Here is a 21,177-nt window from a genome sequence, read left to right as displayed (position 1 = left end):
AAGATCAAAGGTTCCAGAAAAGGGGAAGGACACGGTGAAGAGTGTTTAATTGTGGAATAATGAATGGTATGAGGGCATTTTTGTGTTAACTTGAAACCATTTAGCATTTTTTTCCGTGGCACCCAGGTACCTTCCTAAATGAACTTTGTAAAGTACAATTGAATAACCTTGAGAGTTAAAGGCGCATTGTGATTCTGAATACTGATGGAGCTGTTCTAAGCACTGTGATATACCCTCTGCCTTTCCCTTCCATTTTTTGCCTCCTTCGCGCAAAATAAAGTTTATTTTCTGTGCAGAGAAATCAATATTTTTGCCATTTTGTTTTTCAACTATTCCAGTAAGTTGCAATCAACATTAGTTACAATCTTTAAAGAGACGCAGAGAGAATTTGAACACAATAAAACGGAGATACAGATGAGAACTTTGGCAAAGCACCTCTCCTATTGACAGAGGCATTTATCAAGGGCTGTGGCTGTGTCTATATTCTGCTAAAAACCTGACGAAGGGGAAAATAAAGCATCAATAGGTTTCACCTTCTGTCTGTACAAACCAAACAAATGGTCTCCCTAATAGCTATTGTTTTAAGTGAGTGCATTTGGTCTTCCATGGTGAGATGCATTCCCCTTAGAATGAATTTTAATTAACATCTGCATCTAACACGTACATATTTGGCTGAAGTATCCTTCTCTTGTCTCCTTTTTGATTCCAGATAGAATCCGACACATAGAAGGCTAGTGGTCCAGAGGGAAGGAAGACCTAGTGAACAAGGGATATGCAATACTCTCCATATACTCATTTGTTTGTTGATGATGTTTGTGTGAAGAGACCCCACACACCATGTTTCTGTGAGTTAATATGATTTCTGCTTTGTGTGTTTTCCTTTTAGAAGCTGCCAAGCTTTGGACCTTACCTTGAACAGCGCAAGAAAATCATAGCAGCGAATAAAATCAGACAGAGAGATCAAAACGGAGCTTGTTCACCTCTCCAAAGACAGCACTTTGTCCCTCAAAAGCCTATTCCTGCCATCAAGGTAAACATTAAGACAAACTCATACATTTACCTATTTCCCACTCAAATGTGGCTTAAAGGCGTTTCCCCCCTCTTTAAATGTAGCATTGATTTTTTTTCCTTTCAGAGTTCTAAAAGTTTCTAAAAATTCTGTCTATCATAAAAATGCATCCTAATAATACAGTAACCACTTCTTTGCTTTCCACTTTGGTGTCTGTCATACTTTCTAGAATGTTGCCAGGTTTGTGTTTCATGGAAAGTTTGTACATTAATGTATCAGGAGATATTAAGGAGAATTCTTCATATTCTTATAGTTAACTACCAGTATTCAAGTTCAGATGTCCATTTAAGAAATCTATTTCGCATACAAAACAACAGAATTATGAGACTGTAACAGAGTTCTAAGTATAATTTACATTTGGAGGGATTTTCTAGTTTGGCCTCAAAAAAAAAAGTGTCCATGTATTTGCTACTCAATAATTTATTCTGAGCAAGACAAAGATCACCATTAAGAAGTGTTATCTGTTACCTTTCCAGCTTATTTATGTAGATGTTTTATTTTTTTAAAGAAATTTAGTATCCCCTCTAGTTGTTTGAATAACAGACAGATCTGACATGTGGTTTACTCGAGTGTCTCAACAACAGTAGTGTATAAAATTATCGCAACATCACAATGAAGACTTGGGAAGAAAGAAGGTTGGGTTTTTTCTTGCTCCCTTTTGGAAAGACAAAATTTGGCTCTATGGCTCAAGCTGATCTATATCTTCCCACCTCCCACCTCAGCTTCCTGAGTGCTGGGTTTTCATCCATGCCCCACTTACCTGGTAACCACACAGAGATATTTCTTCAACCCTGCAACCTATCTACCAATTTACTCAGGTTTCTCCTGTTCTCTCTCTCTCTCTCTCTCTCTCTCTCTCTCTCTCTCTCTCTCTCACTCCTTACCTCCCTCCCCCTTTCTCTCCCTCTCCCCCGCTGTCTCTCTCTTTCCTCTCTCTCTCTCTCTCTCTCTCTCTCTCTCTCTCTCTCTCTCTCTCTCTCTCCTTACCTCCCTCCCCCTTTCTCTCCCTCTCCCCTGCTGTCTCTCTCTTTCCTCTCTCTCTCTCTCTCTCTCTCTCTCTCCTTACCTCCCTCCCCCTTTCTCTCCCTCTCCCCCGCTGTCTCTCTCTTTCCTCTCCCTCTCTCTCTCTCTCTCTCTCTCTCTCTCTCTCTCTCTCTCTCTCTGTGTGTGTGCGCACGTGTGATGCATTCAGTTTTGAGAAATTTTGTTTTCCGCATAAGTTTGCATATCCATAACCACAAGCAAGATCCAAAAGAGCCCAGGCTGTTGTGTAGGTGGAGAATTCCATGTCTGTCTGGGACATGCATCAAAACCATTTCTGAAAAGAAGAGGAGCAGTAATGGGAGGAGGAGGAAGAAGAGATGAGGAAAGGGAGGAGGGTGCCACTGATACATCCTTCCCAAGCAAGGAAGAAATTAAGTTTAGATTATATATTGAACCATGTCAGATGAGCAGTGCACTTTAGTCAGTTTATGAAGCTGCTACAAAATGTCTGAGACGAGGGCATTTATGAGGGGTATAAGTTTATTAGGCTCATAGTGACAGACTGAGAAGGCCAACAGCAGGGCAATAGCATCTCTCTGGCATCTGGCGTTGATTTTCTCCCCGCAGCATAACGTGGCTCAGGTTCTTCTAGTAAGGACTCTAATGCCATCAGGGAGCCCCGTTCTCCTGACCTTGTTTAACCCCAACTGACTCCCAAAGGACCTGTGGGGAAGTTACTTTCACATACAAATGGGGAGGTTAAGTTTCCAAAGAAACAACTTCAGATGAACACACTCAATCTGTATCAAAGAGGCAGGTTGATGAAATGAATTTGGGTTTAGCAGTGTTATTGTATTTATGCGATTTTGTTGTAAAAGCATCATCGTAGGAAAAACCGTAGGTGTTTGCTTCTTTGAAACACAAAGTTTGTAACATTTTAGCAGATTATAGTTCTGATGGGAGAACTTCCTCAGTTAAGCTTGACTGCTCTGACACTGTCTCTGTGTTCAAACTGTTCCACTGACAGGTGAGTGCCCTATGAACTTGCCTCAATAAAACAATCTGCAAAATGGAGTCAATGAAAGTGTTTGCCTCCACAGGGCTATAAATTTGATGATGCGTGAAACATTTTTAATGTAGTGTCTGCCCTAATTGCTATTTGCTAGTAGATATAGCGCCAGGATGATTGATGCCAGGTCAGATAACAGGTGAGCTGGATATTTCTGCTTTGATCACTGAAATGAATTCTAGAATAGGTAGGGAAAGAGGGAACTCTGAATGCCAATCATGCTAAAAGATTTTGAAGCCATTGTATTTCCCAGCAATTCTTTACATCAGGAAGACATTGCGGCAAGCAATGTGCCAGGAGTTGAGCATCTAATGCTCATGGAATATGACAGACATATTTTGTAAGCCCATGAATCATACAAAAAAAAGATACAGATATTAACAAAAACTGGCAGAGGGTGCAGTACTATACTTGTGGCATGAACTGTACCTAAAATCTGTAAGATGTATAGAATCTTTCAGGAGACCTAATTTAGATCCAAGGTATCAAGGAAACCTTCCTGGATGTGGCAGTTTGCCTTTTTCATCTTTAATGGTTTAAGAACTACCTAGAGATTAGCAAATCACATTTCTGAGTGTGTCTGTGAGGATGTTTCTGTAGATAGTCATGAGGGCCCCGGCCTAATTAGGGTGTTTGATTGCCTGGATTTTTAGACGATTATCAGCCACCTGGCTTGGGTGCTGGGGATTGAACCCAGTTCTCCTGCAGGAACAGCAAACTCTTAGCTTCTGAGCCATCTCTCTATCCCCCTAGAGATACCGCTTTAAAGAGATGACCTTGCAAATTGATGCTCCTTTTTCCAGGACAACAGAAATACTTGTTCTGGTGGATCAGATAAGAGAGAAAGGCTGCCTTGATGAATGGATTCTTCCCTTGATGGTTCTGTAATGTGGCAGCAAGAGAGGGGAAAGTGGGAAAAGGTAGACGTGGGAGGAGACACACATAGGGGCAGCTGTAGGCTATCCTGGTTCCACTTGTCCTCTCTCTTTCTGCTTCCTGACTTCTATGATGTGAGCTGTTCTGCTCCACCACACCCCTCCCAGACACGCTGGTCTGACATCTCTGAAACCTGAAAGTGAATGAAACAAAGCCATTCATTTGTTAAGTTTCTCTTTCAGCATGTGGGTGGTCACAGCTGCACAGAGGTAATTAAGGCACTGAGTCAGAAGATTAATTGGTCCTATAAACTAGATAGGAGAGGGGAAACATACATTAAGTGAGCCAAAATATGGTTTTACATTTCATGAATAGTTAGGTAAAGACTGTATTGAAGTCTATACAGTCTTTTAATTCTCAGCAGGGTTTAGCAATTCCAATTATACCAAAAGGTAAGACATGGAATGGGATTGGAAATAAGAGGACCTAACAGACTCAATTTTTGATGATCCTGTTGAACTGAAGAAAAATATAATAAATAAGGATTTCATTCCTTTTGTCTTAAAGTTTGGTGAAGTTTTTTGGGAGTGACATACAAATTTTACATTGAGTATTTCTAAAGTGATAACAACATGGGATACATACTTGGGTGCATGAAAGAGAAAAAGTTTGAAATTACAACAGCCTACTGTGTGTCAGACACAAGATGGGACCATCTTAGATGCTTTCTTTTATTGTTACTTAAAGCCCCATGTGGAAATAAAGGATGCTGGGTAATTAAATGAGGAGTAGTCATAGAAATAAGAGAATGGCATGAAGCACATGATGACATGGGAGAAAACTGGAAATATTCTTAATGCTGAAGTCCTGGTCCACAGGGTCAGGTATCCACAGATGTCAACCAAGGACAGCCTGCATGGTTCCATTTTTTCTGTCATATGCCATCACTGGGATTCCACCTTTCATCTGCAACAGCAATCAAAGTCGCTATGGATTCCTTTCTTCACTTACTAATCACTGATTCACAACCACCACCAAAAAGAACAGCACTGGTACAGCCATAGCACCCTATGAGTGTGTTCTCATGAAGCTTGAGTAGTAGAGAGGAGAAGCAACCGAATACAGGCTGGTCCACATTGGGACCTACATTGCAGGATCAGGAAATTAGAACTCCCAAGACAGTTCTTTAGAAATGCTTGCTTGTATACCTGAATTAACACTCTAAAACTTAGGGAGAGGGAGAGAGCAATGCATATATCTCGGGGAATAATTCTCTCTCCAGAAAGAATAGAAACCACACAGTGTGACCCTGAGTGGAGAAGTGTCTCACAGAAAGCCACCGAGGTCTCGTGAAAGGAAAAATGATAGTGAGGAGACGGACAGCATCAAGGGTACATGGGAGAGGAAGTCAGAAGGCCTTAGGTGCAGTGAGGGGTGTGTGTGTGTGTGTGTGTGTGTGTGTGTGTGTGTGTGTGTGATACAGAGCAGCACTTATAGGAGCTGTGACTGCTGTCACTTGCATGCAAGACCCTTGCCCGTCCCTCACTCATCTTTTAAAAGTTGATAAGTTGTCCACGCAGTTGTTCAGCCACTATGTTTCCTTAAAGAATTCCAGTCTGTCTGTCGGTCTGCACTTCAGTGGTTTTTGTTCTCATTTCTGGCAGACACACAGCTCATCCTGTGTTCCCATCCCGTTTCATTCTTTCGCCTGTGTTCCCCCACCATCTTTGCTTCCTAAAATGTTAGTTTTCTTTTCTTCCTTTGTGTTCTTTCTGGATAACCTGAATGGTCTGTTTTCATGCCTGATAATTTCCCTGTAACCCATCTGTTCATTTAGTGTGTTTCTTCCTTCTGCTCGGCCCTTTATAGATTCTATTGGTTTTTGTTTGAGCTCCATGATGCTGCCTTGTTTATTCTCTCTGCTACCACAGTATATATGATTTTCCATCTGCCATGGAAGGATCCCCATCGCCCCCCAAATTATCTGAGCCTCTCTTGTCTAGACAGGCTTTTCATTCGCATGCCCCCCATTCTGATCTCTGCTGGCTTCTCTGGTTCTAACATGGCGATATTGTTTCAAAGGACAGCATGCCCAATGGGCCTCTTCTTTGGTTCTTTTATACTTTCCATTGCTACTGATACGGCTGAATGGTCCCTTGCTCCACAGGTAGGCAGTTTCAGCCTCAGTCCATCAACAAATGTTTATTGAATACCTTCTATTTGAACATCGAAATACGGAGAGCAGTGGCAGATTCCAGAGAAATACAAAGGACAGTCCAAGGCTGGAAATTTCCCTCTCTCAGCATATATTCAGTGTGTGCTCATCACAATCTAGGAATTGTGCTAGGGAGAAGGAATACAGCATGAATTTTAAAAAGACAGAAGTCTATATTTTGGTAGCACATGGTATAGCAAGGGAGAAAGACACATGTTAAAAATTATTTACAGTTCAATCAAATACGAACAAAACGCTCTGGGAACAGAGACGACTGAAAGGGATTAGTTCTGCCTCGGGTAATTGTGGAAAGCTTCACAGAGATGGTGATATTTAAAGTAGAGTTTAATAAATTAGTGTTAATTAAGCAGAGAATTAATAATAAAAGCTAATATTTATTGAGGTCTTATGAGGTTTCAAGCACTGCAACATGTTTGTAAATGAGCTCATCCAAGCCTCCCAATAACCTGGTGAGATGAAATACTTGTATCCCGCCAATTTTACTGATTCAGTAATTGAAAAACAGAGAGGTTAGCTAATTTGCCCAAGGTCACACAGCTAGGAAGATATTATTAAAGCCAAGATCTGAACCTATTTCCTGAGGCACTGTTCTATATAGGGTTGGGGATAGTGTTTCAAGGCAGTCACTATGCTTGCAAAGTATAATATTCAAGTGTGTATGTGATAATATAGTCAAGGGAGCTTAAATCCACACACAGTCCCTGGTTTTCAATAGGCGGTGATATCAATGTGTTGAACTCATTTTGCAGAGTAAGACAGAACTGAGAAGTGCTAATGTTGTGTGTGTGTGTGTATGTGTGTGAGAGAGAGAGATCTTGTGTGTTTGCTTGTCTGTGATCATGTGTATCCAGTGCACATGTGTGTGCATTTATGCATGTGTAAACTGGTATGCATGTGTGCACAGGTATGCATGTGTGTGCAGGTATGCATGTGTGTGCAGGTATGCATCCACCTGTGTGTGAGAATGGGGACTACAGACATCCTGTGTCATTCCTGAGTTACGACCAGGTTCTCCTTGTTGGCCAGGAGTGACCAGCCAATGTCCTAGCAATTTGCCTATTTCTGCCTCCCCAGTTCTGTGGTAAAAGCCATGTTCCACTGCACCCAGCTTTCTATATGGTTTCCATGATTGTACAGCTAGCTCTTTACCAACTGAGCCATCTCCCCATCGTGCTCAGTTAATCACCATTCTAAAATCTTTACTTATTCTTTTAATTATGATTTGTGTGTGTGTGTGTACGCACGCGTGTGTGTGCGTGCGTGTGTGTGGGAATATATGCATGTGAGTGAAGATGCTTGTAGAAGCCAGAAGAGGGTTGTAAGATCTCTTGGAGCTGGAATTACAGGTAGTTGTGAGCTACCAGTTCTGGGTCCTGGGAACCACATTCTGGTCTTCTATAAGAACAGTGCCTACTCTTAACCACTGAGCAATTCCTCCAGCATGTTTTCTTAAGAATTTTTAAAACAGTTTCAAGCAACAAAGAAACAGACTGGTTAATCCAGGAAGAATTCCACCCAGGGCACCCAAAGGGGCCATTCTCAATAATATACCAAAATGTCCAGGTCAGAACAGGGTGTCTGCATGCCATCCTCACTCTTCTTACCCTTGGAGCTGAAAATGTCCTCAGAGTCCTTTAGTTGCCCTTTCAGGGAATGACAAGATGCCCGGAGATGCCCTGGAATCCAGTCGATTTTCTCTTTATCACTCCAACATCCTTATTTCCATTTCATAGCAATAGCATTTACCATGCATCTAACAATGCGATGAAGCTGCTTAGTTTGTAAAAGGAGGAGAAAAAAATCTGAGTTAGACACAAGTCATCAAAACGAGCCCTAGAAGGCTGAAGAGAAGAATGGGATGAAGAAAGAGAAAGAGACATGACCTTCCAGAATAGCTTCAAAGGTATTCTTCTATCTGAGACCATCTGAAAAAGTCCCTAACATACACACACACACATACACACACACGTAAGTATGTATGTATCTGTAGTAATATTTTGTTTGTGCTCTAACAAAAAGTTTTCCTGGAGGTCAGAATGTGGAGGTAACAACTAGTTAACCAAGCAGTAGTAACACACCAGCACATACCAGCGCTTGGGATCTCATGCTTTTAATCCCAGCACCAGGGAGGAGAAATCAGGAAGTGATATTTATGTCTGGGTGAAGGGAAGAACAGAAGCTGGGTGGAGACAGGAGCTTGCCCCATTTTCAGGGTAAGGAGATGACGAGGTAAGAAGCAACTGTGGCTTGCTCCTTTGTCTCTCTGGTCTCTCCACATTTACCCCTATATCGGACTCTGGGTTTTTATTGTTAAGACCAATTAGAATTTGCACTACATGTATGTGTGCATATATTTGGCACAGACGGAAAAACATGCCAGTGCCTCCTCCTGAAGCTGACAGTGCACACGTGTGACCCAGGGAAATGAGAAATGTGCTTGATTCTCTGGCAGCAGATAACGGAGGCTTGAGAGCTTGCCAGGCCTTATGAAGTTCTAGAACGTGCCCCAGTTCTGTTGATATATGTGAGAATGAATTCTCATTCTCCTTATGAAGCTGGGGATGGATCTCTAATGTTTTTTGAATTTCTGGGTAGGAAAATGAATGGTTTAGGGGCACTAGTGATGTTTTCATCACTTCTTCCTGCTGCTTGGAGGAGGAGATAGACGGCACCTCATAAGACTGGCAAGGCCGTGTTGGCAGGGGACCAGTCAGCCTGATCGAGTGCTTTATTATTTCAATTGAATTGTGAAAGGAAGGAGGAAAGCACACGGATAAAACTGTAAGACCATATTAGATACCACAGAACACAAAGGGGAACTGCATAGGGAGAAAAATAAGGGAGCCTTGCCCAGCAGTTTCAAGAAGGAATCTAGAGAAGCAGGCTGGGGGCAGCGTTCATATTCTCAGTTGTCTATGTACCAATAAAGAGCAGTTGAAATCTATCATGTTGAACTTTAAAGGCTGAGCAGAATTTGGTTATAAAAATAATCTCTTAAGTCATGTGGGGATGTATTGCTGTGTGGTTCCTGGCTTGACCGGAATATAGCAATAGGAAAAGACATGTTGCTTAGAATGAAGAAGTCCAGCCAAAGGGCAGAGGGAGGAGCAGTGTGTGTCAGATGTATACCTGCATTGAAATCCGCAAATCTGAAGGTGATGTGGGAAGGAGACAACTGTGGGACACTGAAATGAAATAACCATGGAAATTCCATCCCAGGACTACATCGGAGATGTAACTACCAGGCGGTTAATATGGACAAGCAAGATAGAGCAGCCATGTACGTCTTTACAGACTTTAGGAGGAAAGCCCAGTCCACTGAAGGGATGCTATCTGAAAAGGAATTGTATAACCTTTGCTATTGGGAAGAGCATCTCTCAGAAGAAAACTGCTACACAGGCTTAGTTCCGACTTCTGTGTTTGAGGGAAACAGCACCTGGTGGGAGATGAAGGATTTAGCCATAAATGTTGAATTTAGAAACTTTTAATGCCAAGTCTTTAATACAAGTCTCTGTGTAGCTACCCATGCATCCCACCTTTAGTAAATCTATTTCCGGAAGTTCGGAGAAAGTCATAGATGGGATCTCATAGTCCAGTTTGACTGTTAATCTTGATTGTCAAGTCAATGAGATTTAGAATTACCATGGAAACTGGTCTCTCAGTGTGTCTGTAAGGGATTATCTATATTGGGTGATTTGAAGTGATGTAGAAAGACCAACAATAAAGTTAGGGGCACCATTCCATAGGCTCAATAAAAAGGGGAACGTTGTCTGAACACAAAGTCCATCTCTCTCTGCTTGCTGACTGTGGGATCAGTGTGACCATCTGCCCTGCTTCTGCCTCCATGACTTCCCTGCCACAATGAACCTTATTCCTGGAAGAACTGTAAGCTCTAACAGACCCTTCCTAAAGGTGCTTTTTGGAAGATCAAGACAAGTACCTGAGGCATTGGGTCTCTAACCTGAAGATGGATCAGGAATGAGAAGCTGTCAATCAGAATTTGATGATGTCAGACTCCTGGGTATTTTTCCAGGAGTGAGAAGGTTAAGAGTTTAAATAACTTAATGCTCAGTGGTCCCATGAGAAAAGATCTTATCAATGACAAATAAGCATAGAAGTGTGGTAGCAAGCTTTAAAATTTGGTCAACTTACCCAAGTGATTTCGATTTGCAGAAAATATTAGGTAAAATGGGAATGTATTTTCGTCTATTAAAAGTCAAAAAGAAAAAAGTACACCCACCACTTCAAACAGATGGCATATTGTTAAATCACAATTAGAACGAAAACCTGTTCTGTTCCTATTATCCTCCCTTGCATCCTCACATAGCGTTTTCATAGCATTGAAAAGAAGGAGGAAAAATAGATTTGCGAGTCTAAGATATAAGATTACAGCTTCATTAAATCAAGTGAAACCCCAAATGTCAGCAACTTGCCACATGAAGCCTGACTCCACCCCACATGGGGAGGATACTGTGATCGGAGCCTCAGACACTGAAGTCATCCCCATCTGTCTTCCACAGACACCTTTCCCCACGACCCTCTCTCACCACGATTGCTTGATGTAGCCTGCCTCTTGGCACATTGTTTCTCTCCACTTTTCTAGCCAATCTAGCATTTGTTTTCTGAATCAGTGCCTTTGGCATCCCCCTCCCAGCTCTCTCTCCTCACCGGCCCGAGTATGCTGAGTTCTAGTTCAAGACCACCCCTTCTCAGTGCTTACTGCTTGCCTTCCAGCTCAGAGAGCTATGCGTGCTAGCAATAATAAGTGGACTGTTATGTTTTATGAGCACTTGTGTTTGAGAATTCTGTACCAACTGATAAAAAACAAATATTTCTCTGGATCATTTTAACATAGAAAAGGCAATCTGAGCATGGTAGCCGACACCTATAATCCTAGCACTCAGGAGACTGAGGCAAGGCGATTGGTGGAGCATCAAGGACAGCCTGAGCTGCATAGTAAGTTTCAAGATAGCATAGTTTAGAGCCTGAATCCCTATTTTAAAATAACCTAGAGAGCCATGGGAAGGGAGGGGGGGGAAAGCAATGGAAGAAAGAAGGAGAGGAAGAAGGAAAAAATAGATGTGAGGATGTAAAGGCTCTTACTATTGTAAAGAAAAAATAGAAATAGACCAGAAAAGCTAAGACCAAGTCTCAGGGAAACTGAAATGATTACTAAACTTTTGACTCAGGAGCATTTATGAGGACAAGGTTACTAAGAATTAGCATAATTCAGGGATAACAAGTCAAGTGATCTCATTTCCCCTCCTGATAGGTCTGTAAGGCCTAAGGTGTGACGAGAGCCTGAGGCATTGGTCATGGTGCAGATAAAGACACAAGAAAGTAATTAAGCAGCTATAACCAAATCACTTAAATCACAGATTCTTCAGTGATTGCCCACAGCGTGCCATCCTCGGTCCTAGACTTCGGAGGGCACATGTATACAGGAATTGTAGGAAATGAAAAGACCCAAAGCCAGAAGAGCAGTTACTAGGCCAGATAACAATCACAATTGGAATGTACATCAATCAGCTTAAAAGTAGGTCAAAACTAATATATTTCTATTGCTCATTATGAAAAAAGTGTATAATATCAGAAACTGATCAAGTCCTTCTAGGTTTATATTCTTTGATCTTAAAATGTGTGTCAAATAAAAATAATGACTCACCCATTTGAAAAATCATTTTTGAGCCAGACAGTGCTGCCATGCGTCTTTAGTCCCAGCACTCAGGGAAGCAGAGGCAGGCGGATCTCTGTAAATTCGAGGCCAGCCTAGTCTACAGAGTGAGTTCCAGGACAGCCAGAGCTACACAGGGAAACTCTGTCTCTGATAAAGCAAAAACAACAACAACAACAAAAATACCATTTTTGATTCTCTTAACTCTGGATAGGATTCTAGAGTACTGCAGGCCACTGTGGCTAGCCCGGAGCACTTCCATTAAAATCAAATCTGCCACCTGGGGAGATGGTACAGTGAGTGAAGCACCCACCACACAGACAGGAGATCTGAAGTCTGGTTCCCCAGAATCCACTGAAAAGCCAGGCGGACGTGGAGCCCCCCCCCCCCAAAAAAAATCCTAGGACATGGGAAACGGACAAGGAATCCCTGGAGTGAGTCATCTAGTTAGACTATCTGAAATCAGCAGGAAACTCTGCCTCGAGACATATGATTGGAGATGACACCTGATCTCAACTTCTATTCTACACACACAGCACATGCACATGCCTTCACACACACACAGGCACACACACAACCGTGCACACACACACACTCACACACACACACACACATACACACACACATCAAATGTGTGAAGTATAATCTAAGGGATCCAGTGTCATAGTCTCCATGCATAAGCATTTCTAGTAAGCAAGAGTAGTTACATAGATTGCTCCAACTTTGTGTGTGCACACCCTGTCTGGAACAATAAACGTAGGTCTCCCAACCTCTGCAGAAGTATTTCTATAAAGCACTACCTGAAACACAGGTACCTGTCCGGTGATCCATATTTTTCTACCAATTCCAGGACCTGCGCACACATATCCCTCAGCTCACAATATAGCTAAAGAGGGTGGGGTTTCAAACACTGTCTACAGTTTTCGCCTCAAAGAATGATCATTCTTTTCTATTGTTTCTTTGATACTCCCAAACTAATTTCAGATACTATTCTTTTATCCTCTTCTAGATTAAAAATGAAGATGGTATCCTTAAAAAAAAACCTCTGAATTTTTAACCCCCTCTGTTAACTTGTCAATGCTGCAATGAGCTTATTCTATCTGGTTTTATAAATAATGATATTTTAAATGACAGCTGCAAATCTCAAACAGAGAACTAAGGGCATATTTAATATACCAGAGGATAAACTTGCTCTTTATATAAAAAATAATTTAGGGCATGTATATTTCTTCTAGAAAAATCTAGGGATTTCTGTGACTAGTCGTCAGTTGAGTATTTAACTAATGATTTCGCCCATAATGATTGGATTCTGCACAGGAGTTGTTTTGACTGATTTATTTGCATCTAAAAAGTTAGTCTCTATTGTACATAAATAGTCTTTCACAGCCAGATAGAATGTCCGTGCATTTACTGTCTTGATATATTGGAAAATATTAAGCTGCTCCAGTTTCCTTGATTAGCTTTTGCATGTGCAATGCCCAAATTAATAAAAATATCCACTAGACTTTTTATTACTATGTAATCACTGTTATGAGTCCGGGCATAGATATTCAAAAGATATATTTATTTAACAAATATTTGAGCATCCGTTATGCTTTAATGATCTGCAGGAACAAGACATACCATACTTGATTCCAATATGAATAAAGCTCGGTTTAAAAAAAAACAGCATAGGAATCTAGATTTAAAATCCTATTTGCAATGTGAGGTGGGATTTGCCAAAGAATAACAAGTGAGTCAGAATAGCAGAGTGCATATGATCACGGCATTTGAAGTCTAGCAGCAGTAATCTGAACCTCTATTCCATCATCTACTTGATTTTATATCTTAAATCGCAGTCACCTCAACTTCCCTAAAATATATGCAGTTTAAATAAGAAAATCATTTTAAATTAAGGCACTAGCCTGAAGTGTGGTAGAACTCAAAAATTATCTTTTATCGCCAATTCTATGACAAAGGAAAAGAGAAAGAAGACAAAGAGTCTGAGGTAGAAAGGGGAAAGGAAGGAGAGAGAGGGAAGGAGAGAGGAAGAGGAAGGAGAAAGAACACAGCTTGACATTTGGTTAGGAAAGGACGCAGAAGGATTGAGGAAATCCTCATGAAGTAGAGACACCCAAGCTCCCTTTAAAAGATACCCAGGACTAGAAAAATGATTGAGAGTTGATGATTTATATTGAAAACTTGTAGTAGACACAGCGGGGGATCCAAAAGATCCCTCAGAAAGTGCAAAAGATGACATTAGAGGAGAGAGTAATAGGAGTAAAATTGCAAGACTTCCTCATTAAAAATAAAAAAATCCCAGTGCTATTCACAATGCCAAGAAAAGCTGAAGAGCACTACAATCCTGTGTGCTTATGAGTTCAGCGGGTGGGGAACGCACTGTTCTTGTTTCTAGTGATAATGTTCCTCACACATTTGGTAATGCAGCTTGAGCTTGTTAGAAGGACAGGCACAAAGATTGGGATGTCAAGGACTCCCTGAAAAATCACACCGCGATGGAGTGAAATCTTCAGCTTCAGTGCGCTGAAAAGAAAGGAGGCAAGGCAGCAGCCCTGAAGTCTTCTTTCCTCCTAGGGCTTGGGAGCATGCAAATGAAGTGTAAGGGTAATGTGAATATTGTCCTCCACTTGAAAGCTTACAGTAACAATGTAGTGCTCAAATTGAAATTGAAATAGAGGTAAGGGAGCATAGCCAAGTCCTCCTGGGCAGTCTAGTTTATCTTTGTTGTTGCTCTGATAAAATACTGACCAAAAGCAACTTGGGAGAGGAGAGGGTTAATTTCAATCAAGGGAAGCCAGAGCAGGAGCTCAAGACAGGAGCCTGGAGGCAGGAGCTGAAGCAGAAACCAGAGAAGAATGACACTTACTGGCTTGCTCCCCATAGCTTCCTCAGCCAACTTTATTTTATAGCCCTGGCCTACCTGCCCAGGTTTGGTACCTCCCCAAGTGGGCAGGGTCCATCTATATCAATTAGCAATTAAGAAAATGACCTACAGACATGGATGGCCACAGACCAATCCAACACAGACAATTCCACAATTAAGGTTCCCTATTCTAAAGCAGATTACGTAGACAATTAAGACTGGCCATCCCACCAGGCCCAAAAGAGTATGCAAAAAAATAATATACCCAAAAGAATGTGGGACGAGGACTCCAAGCAAGAGATGGACTCTTTGAACATGGACCTTGAATTCAAACAAACCATTCTCATTCTAGAGGTGAAACACAGAAGCTGATAATCTTGACAGCACACTAATTTGGCAAACATTGTTACATTTCTCTGTTTTGTTTTCTGAAACAAAGTGCTTCCTAGTGTTGATGAAACATCCTCTGTGCTTCCCATATTAAGCATAATCTCAATTACTATAAGAAACAAAGCCGTGTGTAACTGCTCGAAAGATCTTCAGCGGTGAATGGAGCAATTGCTCGTTCTTTAAGAGTGAAAAGGCATCTAATTCAGTCTCGATCAACCTAATTAATTAGCATACATTAGAATCCTTCAATAAGGAAATATATTCTTCAAGACATGACAGGTGAGTGCACTATCAGAGCGCAGTTCAAATGAAAATCAAGAATCAAAAAATCGACAGTAAAAATGGGATGAGCCTTTGTTTTTATTTCCCACATCCCCAGTGAAATCAAGCCTCCAGTGTAAATGTGGGACCTTCTTGTCCATTTACATTACTTTTAGATCCTTCAAAATGCAAATTCTAGGATATAGAAGTTACAAAAACCTAAGAGAATTATTTTAACATCTGTATATAAAGTGCTGTTACAGGGTGCTCATCAGAAAAACAATTGAGTTCAGCTACTTAAGTCTTATAACTGTATCTTGCCCCCCCCCACCACCATATTGTATGTGCATGTGTGTGAGATTTGCAGGTTCTGAATGCAGGTGCATATGTGTAGGTGCATGTAAGCGTGCATGTGTACTTGCGTGGAATCCCAAGACAGACATAGGATTTTCTCCTTCGATGGCTTTTTGCTTTATATCTTCTTTGGGTCCTATGTGCATGTTGGGGATCCAAACTTTGATCGGCCGACGCTTTAACCACTGAGTCATCTCCACAGTCAGTGGCTAACATCTCTAAGCTGGGTGTGCATACTGCCCATCTCTCAAGATCAACTAAACTAACTGTCACAGAAAGTGCATCTGTGAGGACAATGTTGTGTGTGCTCAAGATGGGAAAACGTGGACAGATATTCATTATTAAGGAATTGTTTCAAGTTGAGCACTGTAAGTAATTCACTGCCCCTTTTCTAGGATGTAATTGGAAAAGCATTGCAATACCTGGGAACATATGGTGAGCTGAGTGGAGTCGAGCAAGTTGTGGCCCTGATCAATGAGGAAATGTGCATCAATTGTGGCAAATGTTACATGACCTGCAACGACTCTGGCTACCAGGTAGGAACCCTGCTAGAATTAAGATGCTACATTGAGGGACGGCTCTTCTTTAAGGGTGGCAAGTGTCTTCTGTCGCTAAACGTGCAATTCAAACCAGGCGTGCCAAATATCCTCACTACAGGTCCCCTTTTTTGCCCTTGTAATGCACTGGTGTATCTTTGTATATCTATTTTTCAAGATTTATTTATTATACATGTAGGTGTCAGTAGGAGTGTGTACTGTATGTGTGCATTAACCCTTCACATCTGTTGTGGCTGTGACCTTCCCAAGTTTGGTATTAGGAGACAAACTTGGGTCCTCTGTAAATGCAGCAAGAACTCCTCCTAACTGCTGCACCATCTCTTGGACAAGATACAACCTTTATTGTCAAAGGCACCGTCCAATGTGCTGGGTTTTCCTAGTGAAAAGAAATAGGAGAAGTGCTAAGCACTGTCAGCGTTTGTCTTTGCTTCCTGATCCATCCACATGTGAGCAAGTTCCCCATCCATGGCTGTAAGCTTCTGTGATGCCTTTCTTATCACGATAGACTCCATCTTCTGAACAGTGAGCCAAAATGAGCCCTCCATCCTTTGAGTTGCTTCTTGTCAGGTAATTGTTCCAGAGATGAAAACAATAATTAATATAACCATTTTCAGTGCACAGTATTATTTTAATATTGTTTCATCACCCATGAAGCTGGAGAGGAAAGTTTAAGTGAAAACAGAAATTTATGCAAAATAATGTACATTAGGGAAGGTTATGGTCTGGTACTAACTGCAGAGAGGAAAGCTGTCATTTATGATCAGTCCCCTAAAAGGGCTGGATTCCTTCAGCCTCCAGAGGATTCTCCTCCATTCAGTATTGATTGGAGTTTTATGGCAGTAATATTAAAAAAGAAAAGAACCAGTCTTTTACCACACAATTGTAGAAGTTGGTCTTATGACTTTCTTCATATCTGGAAAAGAAGGGAGAATTTTTTTTTTGGTGTATCTACCACTGAAAGTGACTTTCTTGCCTTGGCTGAGAGCCTGCCACAAGACAGAAAGGGCAGATTAAAGATTCCTCCGGGATGGGCAGAGCAATTCCTACCCATTTCTCTTTGACGTTAGCTTGTGACCTCACCTACCACCTAGTGTACTGTACATATTAATTAGATTCCATCACAAGCATAAGACACAAAAGGCAATAGTAATCATGAAATTAGGTTACACAGATTTTTAGGGCTGGTCTCAGGAGGTGAGATGAATAGGGTTCCCACTGCCCCTTGAAATTTCCCTAAAAGCCTTACCTTGTCATTCCAGAAGATTAGAATGTGGGTGGAGCTTCTTCTGCAAGCTAGCCAACAGCAAGGCTCCCAGGAGGTCCCCTTTCTCTCATCCACTACCCTTTCCCAGGCTGCACTAAAGTCCTTCCTAAAAATGCAAACCCACCCCTGAGGACTGACATAGTGTCTCCATCGTTCAGATGCCTCTAACAGGCAAGTTGTCATGATAACTGCGCCATCTCAACCCTCACTTCACACTCAGTATATTAGTTCTATATGAGTTCAAGAAGGGAAAATACAAGGAGGGAAGAAAGGAAAGAGAATAGGAAGAGAGGTAAAGGAGAGTGGACAAGGAAAGAATGGAGGGACAGTGACAGGGAAGAAGGGAGGGAGGAAGATTGGAGAAGAAAATTTCAAAATTCCTCAAAATCGTGAGCAGAATCAGAGCTAGAGGGCTGGTCCAGCTTCTCCCATCTGGAAGATGTCAGGGCCAGAGCAGGACATGGGCTGTCCTGCCTCTCCCATCTACATTTTGTTCCTGTTGTGGTAAGATAATGCTTAAAATCAAGTTGGAAATGGTTAAAACTCAGAGTTAACTATGCAGTCATTTTTTTCTACTGTTTTCTTTTAAATTTTGCATGCAATATTTGAAATGCCTTCACTGCCTCCCCTGACATGATCACTTCTCCAACACAAAGAACAAGGAGTGTGGTCTTGCAGGAGGATGGCTCTGCCTGTAAAGCACGCACTTACCTTGCAATCACAAGGACCCGAGTTCAATCCACACATGCCTGGAACACATAGAAACATTTCTAGCAGAACTGCCGAGTCTTGAGATCCCAGTGCTGAAGAAGATGGTCCTTGAGATTTACTGAAAAGACAGTCTAGTCTAATTGGTGAGCTCCAGGCCAGTGAGAGAGCCTGTGTCAGAGAGGCAGATGGCTTTCCTGAGAATGACAACTGAGTTTGTCCTCTGACCTCTACATGCACATACCTATGTGCACCTGCATACATGCACGTGAGCACGTGCGCGCACACACATATTAAAAAGGAACAAGAAGTGTGAAGAGAAAGTGGGTCTGTTTGAAGCACCCAACATCGGCAGGTACAAAGTGTCTCCACCAGGTCAGATTGGCAAGACTTGAGTCCTCCGCTGACCGAGAAAGCAGAAGTGCTGTGTTTCAAAATGTTTCCTCTCCCATGGAAAAAATAAACCTCTGATATAAGTGCAAATACTTTACAATTCACCATTTCTAATTTAAGGGAGCTTCATTTATTTCTCTGTTGCTCCTGTCAGTTCAGCTGTTGCTATCTTTACACCGCCATGGTGCTCGGTGTGGTAATCTCCATCGCCGTGGACAGGGATGCAGATGCTAAAATGGGAACGTGCTGGGCATCGGTGAGCAGTGGCTCAGCTCTCTTATTTTCTGTTTCCAGGCGATACAGTTCGATCCAGAAACTCACCTGCCTACTGTCACCGACACATGCACGGGCTGTACACTCTGCCTCAGCGTCTGCCCTATTATCGACTGTATCAGGATGGTTTCCAGGACAACACCTTATGAACCAAAGAGAGGCATACCCTTAGCTGTGAAGCCAGTGTGTTAAGGTGATTTGGAAGGGAGTTGCTGTGAACTTTGATGTTACCGACATAGGCCGATCTTTAAACACAGCAATGAATAATCACTGTGGTCAGTTCTTTCCAAACTTTATAGCTATGCATATATAATTTCTAAATAAATGTCTAAATTGGAAAGCAATGTCTAATGCTGGTGACCAATTAATGGTCATAAAATGGAATCATTCTTTTCTGAGGTGGCTGGTGAGGAGCTGCGTACCCGTTAATTGGATGTGCTCCATCAGTTGTCTGCTGTGAAAAATTAACTTTTTCATGGCAATTAGTGTGACAATTTCTAAATTGCCCTATGCCGTGCTCATTCTTTGGTTTCTAATTGTAAGTGAAATGAACTATTTTGGAACAAAGTACAATTTCATATACAGGAAACCGTTTCCAAGGAAACCCTTTATAATTAAAAATTACCTGTAATTTTGACACCATTTCTAAGGCCATGTAATTAACTCCATTAAGAACAACCGAAGAAAGTCAAGTCATTATTTACTATGACAAGGGGAACGAAACCTGAAAGAGGGTTTTCTAGAATTTTCTTAAGTCCCCTTTTGCTGAAGTAAGTCACTCTTTGGTGAGGGACACTGAAAGAGAGATTATGTCCTGACTAAAATGCTATTCACCACTCATGCCTGAAACAGATGTCCAAACTGCTTAGGGATGGACCACATCTCACTTTTGTTTGACTACTGAAGCTATGTGCCTAATCAAATAAGATATTAGGATGGATGTCTGGTTAAGGCCACACTTTCACTGCGCATGAACTCTTCTGTCTGCTTTTCATAGTTACCTTCAGTAGGAGAGCAATTAATGTTCAAACAAGACTCAGGTTACACAGCACTGAGCCACAGGCTTCACAATCAACAATGAAAAACATCATATCTGCAACTTATATAATGAGAAGAGGCTTTCTGACTACTACTCTTTGCTTTGATGCTTACATGATTTTAAAATTAATGAAATAGAAATGTGTATTTTTGATATTGATTTTTTTGATTTCTTTATTTTCATAATCAGTAAACAGCATCACATTTATTCCTTCCTTATGGCACATTTTAATGTGAATCTATAGGAGGTAAATCAGAAAATGAGAATCTGTGGCATATTTTCAGTGATAAATGTATGAGCTAGGAGTGCATTTTGATAAAATCTGTATGAACAAATAATCACAAATAAAATTTTATGATCTATTTTCAATGTTGTTTTCTGTTTCATTTTTTTTCCAAATACACCTTCCTGTCAGGTATTTACATTTTGACATTAGGCAATTTAGGATTGGTTCTATATGAAATTCCATCCAAATTCTGTATGTGTGTCAGTTAAAATTTAATGAAGAAAATGACAGTATTGTTTTCAAATGCTTCCTTTCCTGCCCCCCTTATCCCCATCCCCTACTGAATGCAACTCTACTCAGCCAAAACACACTTTTTCCATAGACTTGACCAGGCATCTTGGAGTGGTTCAAGGTAACGACTCTTGGGAAATGACCTTCCTACCTGAAGCTGCTTCCCACACCATGGGACGCATGTGCCATTCAATATTACTCTTCATAAAGTTATGCAGCATCAACAATTTAGAAGAATGGATCTTTTAAGTCATTGTCACAAAAAAAAAGCATCTTCACTTTGGGAGTTGATAGTACTTGGCTAATAGATTCAGTTACAGAGAAAAACATACTGGAGAGTACAGAGTTGCCATGGCATGTGATTGGTGAGCATGAATGTAGAGAGAGAGTGAGAGATCGGGTGCACATGGGTGTGTATGCCTGTGTGTAGGGTTCAAATGTCAACCGCAGATGTCCCTCCAAAGCTCTCTATATCACGTATTAATGCAGAGCCTTTCATTGAGGAATGAGATGTAGCTCTCACCATTAAACTTTGTTGACTTGCCAGTGAGCCCCAGGGACCCCCTGTCTCCACCTCCCTGGTGCTAAGATTGCAAGCGTTTACACCATCCCGAGCTTTTGATTCATTCTCTGCGAGTGAAATTTGGGTC

General features: G+C 41.4%; 1 protein-coding gene across 1 annotated transcript in view; it reads left to right on the top strand.

Moving 5' to 3' along the window:
- Positions 1-20,379, top strand: part of Dpyd (dihydropyrimidine dehydrogenase) — a 745,624-nt gene extending 725,245 nt beyond the window's left edge. The window contains exons 21-23 of the mRNA XM_075981504.1: positions 887-1,030; positions 16,172-16,312; positions 18,993-20,379. Coding sequence (XP_075837619.1) covers positions 887-1,030; positions 16,172-16,312; positions 18,993-19,163 — 456 coding nt within the window. The 3' untranslated portion in view covers positions 19,164-20,379. The remainder of the gene's footprint in view (positions 1-886; positions 1,031-16,171; positions 16,313-18,992) is intronic.
- Positions 20,380-21,177: the final 798 nt, after the last annotated feature.

The sequence above is a fragment of the Microtus pennsylvanicus genome, chromosome 7, assembly GCF_037038515.1.
Source record: "Microtus pennsylvanicus isolate mMicPen1 chromosome 7, mMicPen1.hap1, whole genome shotgun sequence".
NCBI classification, from domain to species: domain Eukaryota; kingdom Metazoa; phylum Chordata; class Mammalia; order Rodentia; family Cricetidae; genus Microtus; species Microtus pennsylvanicus.
This window is presented reverse-complemented; position numbering and strand designations above follow the sequence as displayed.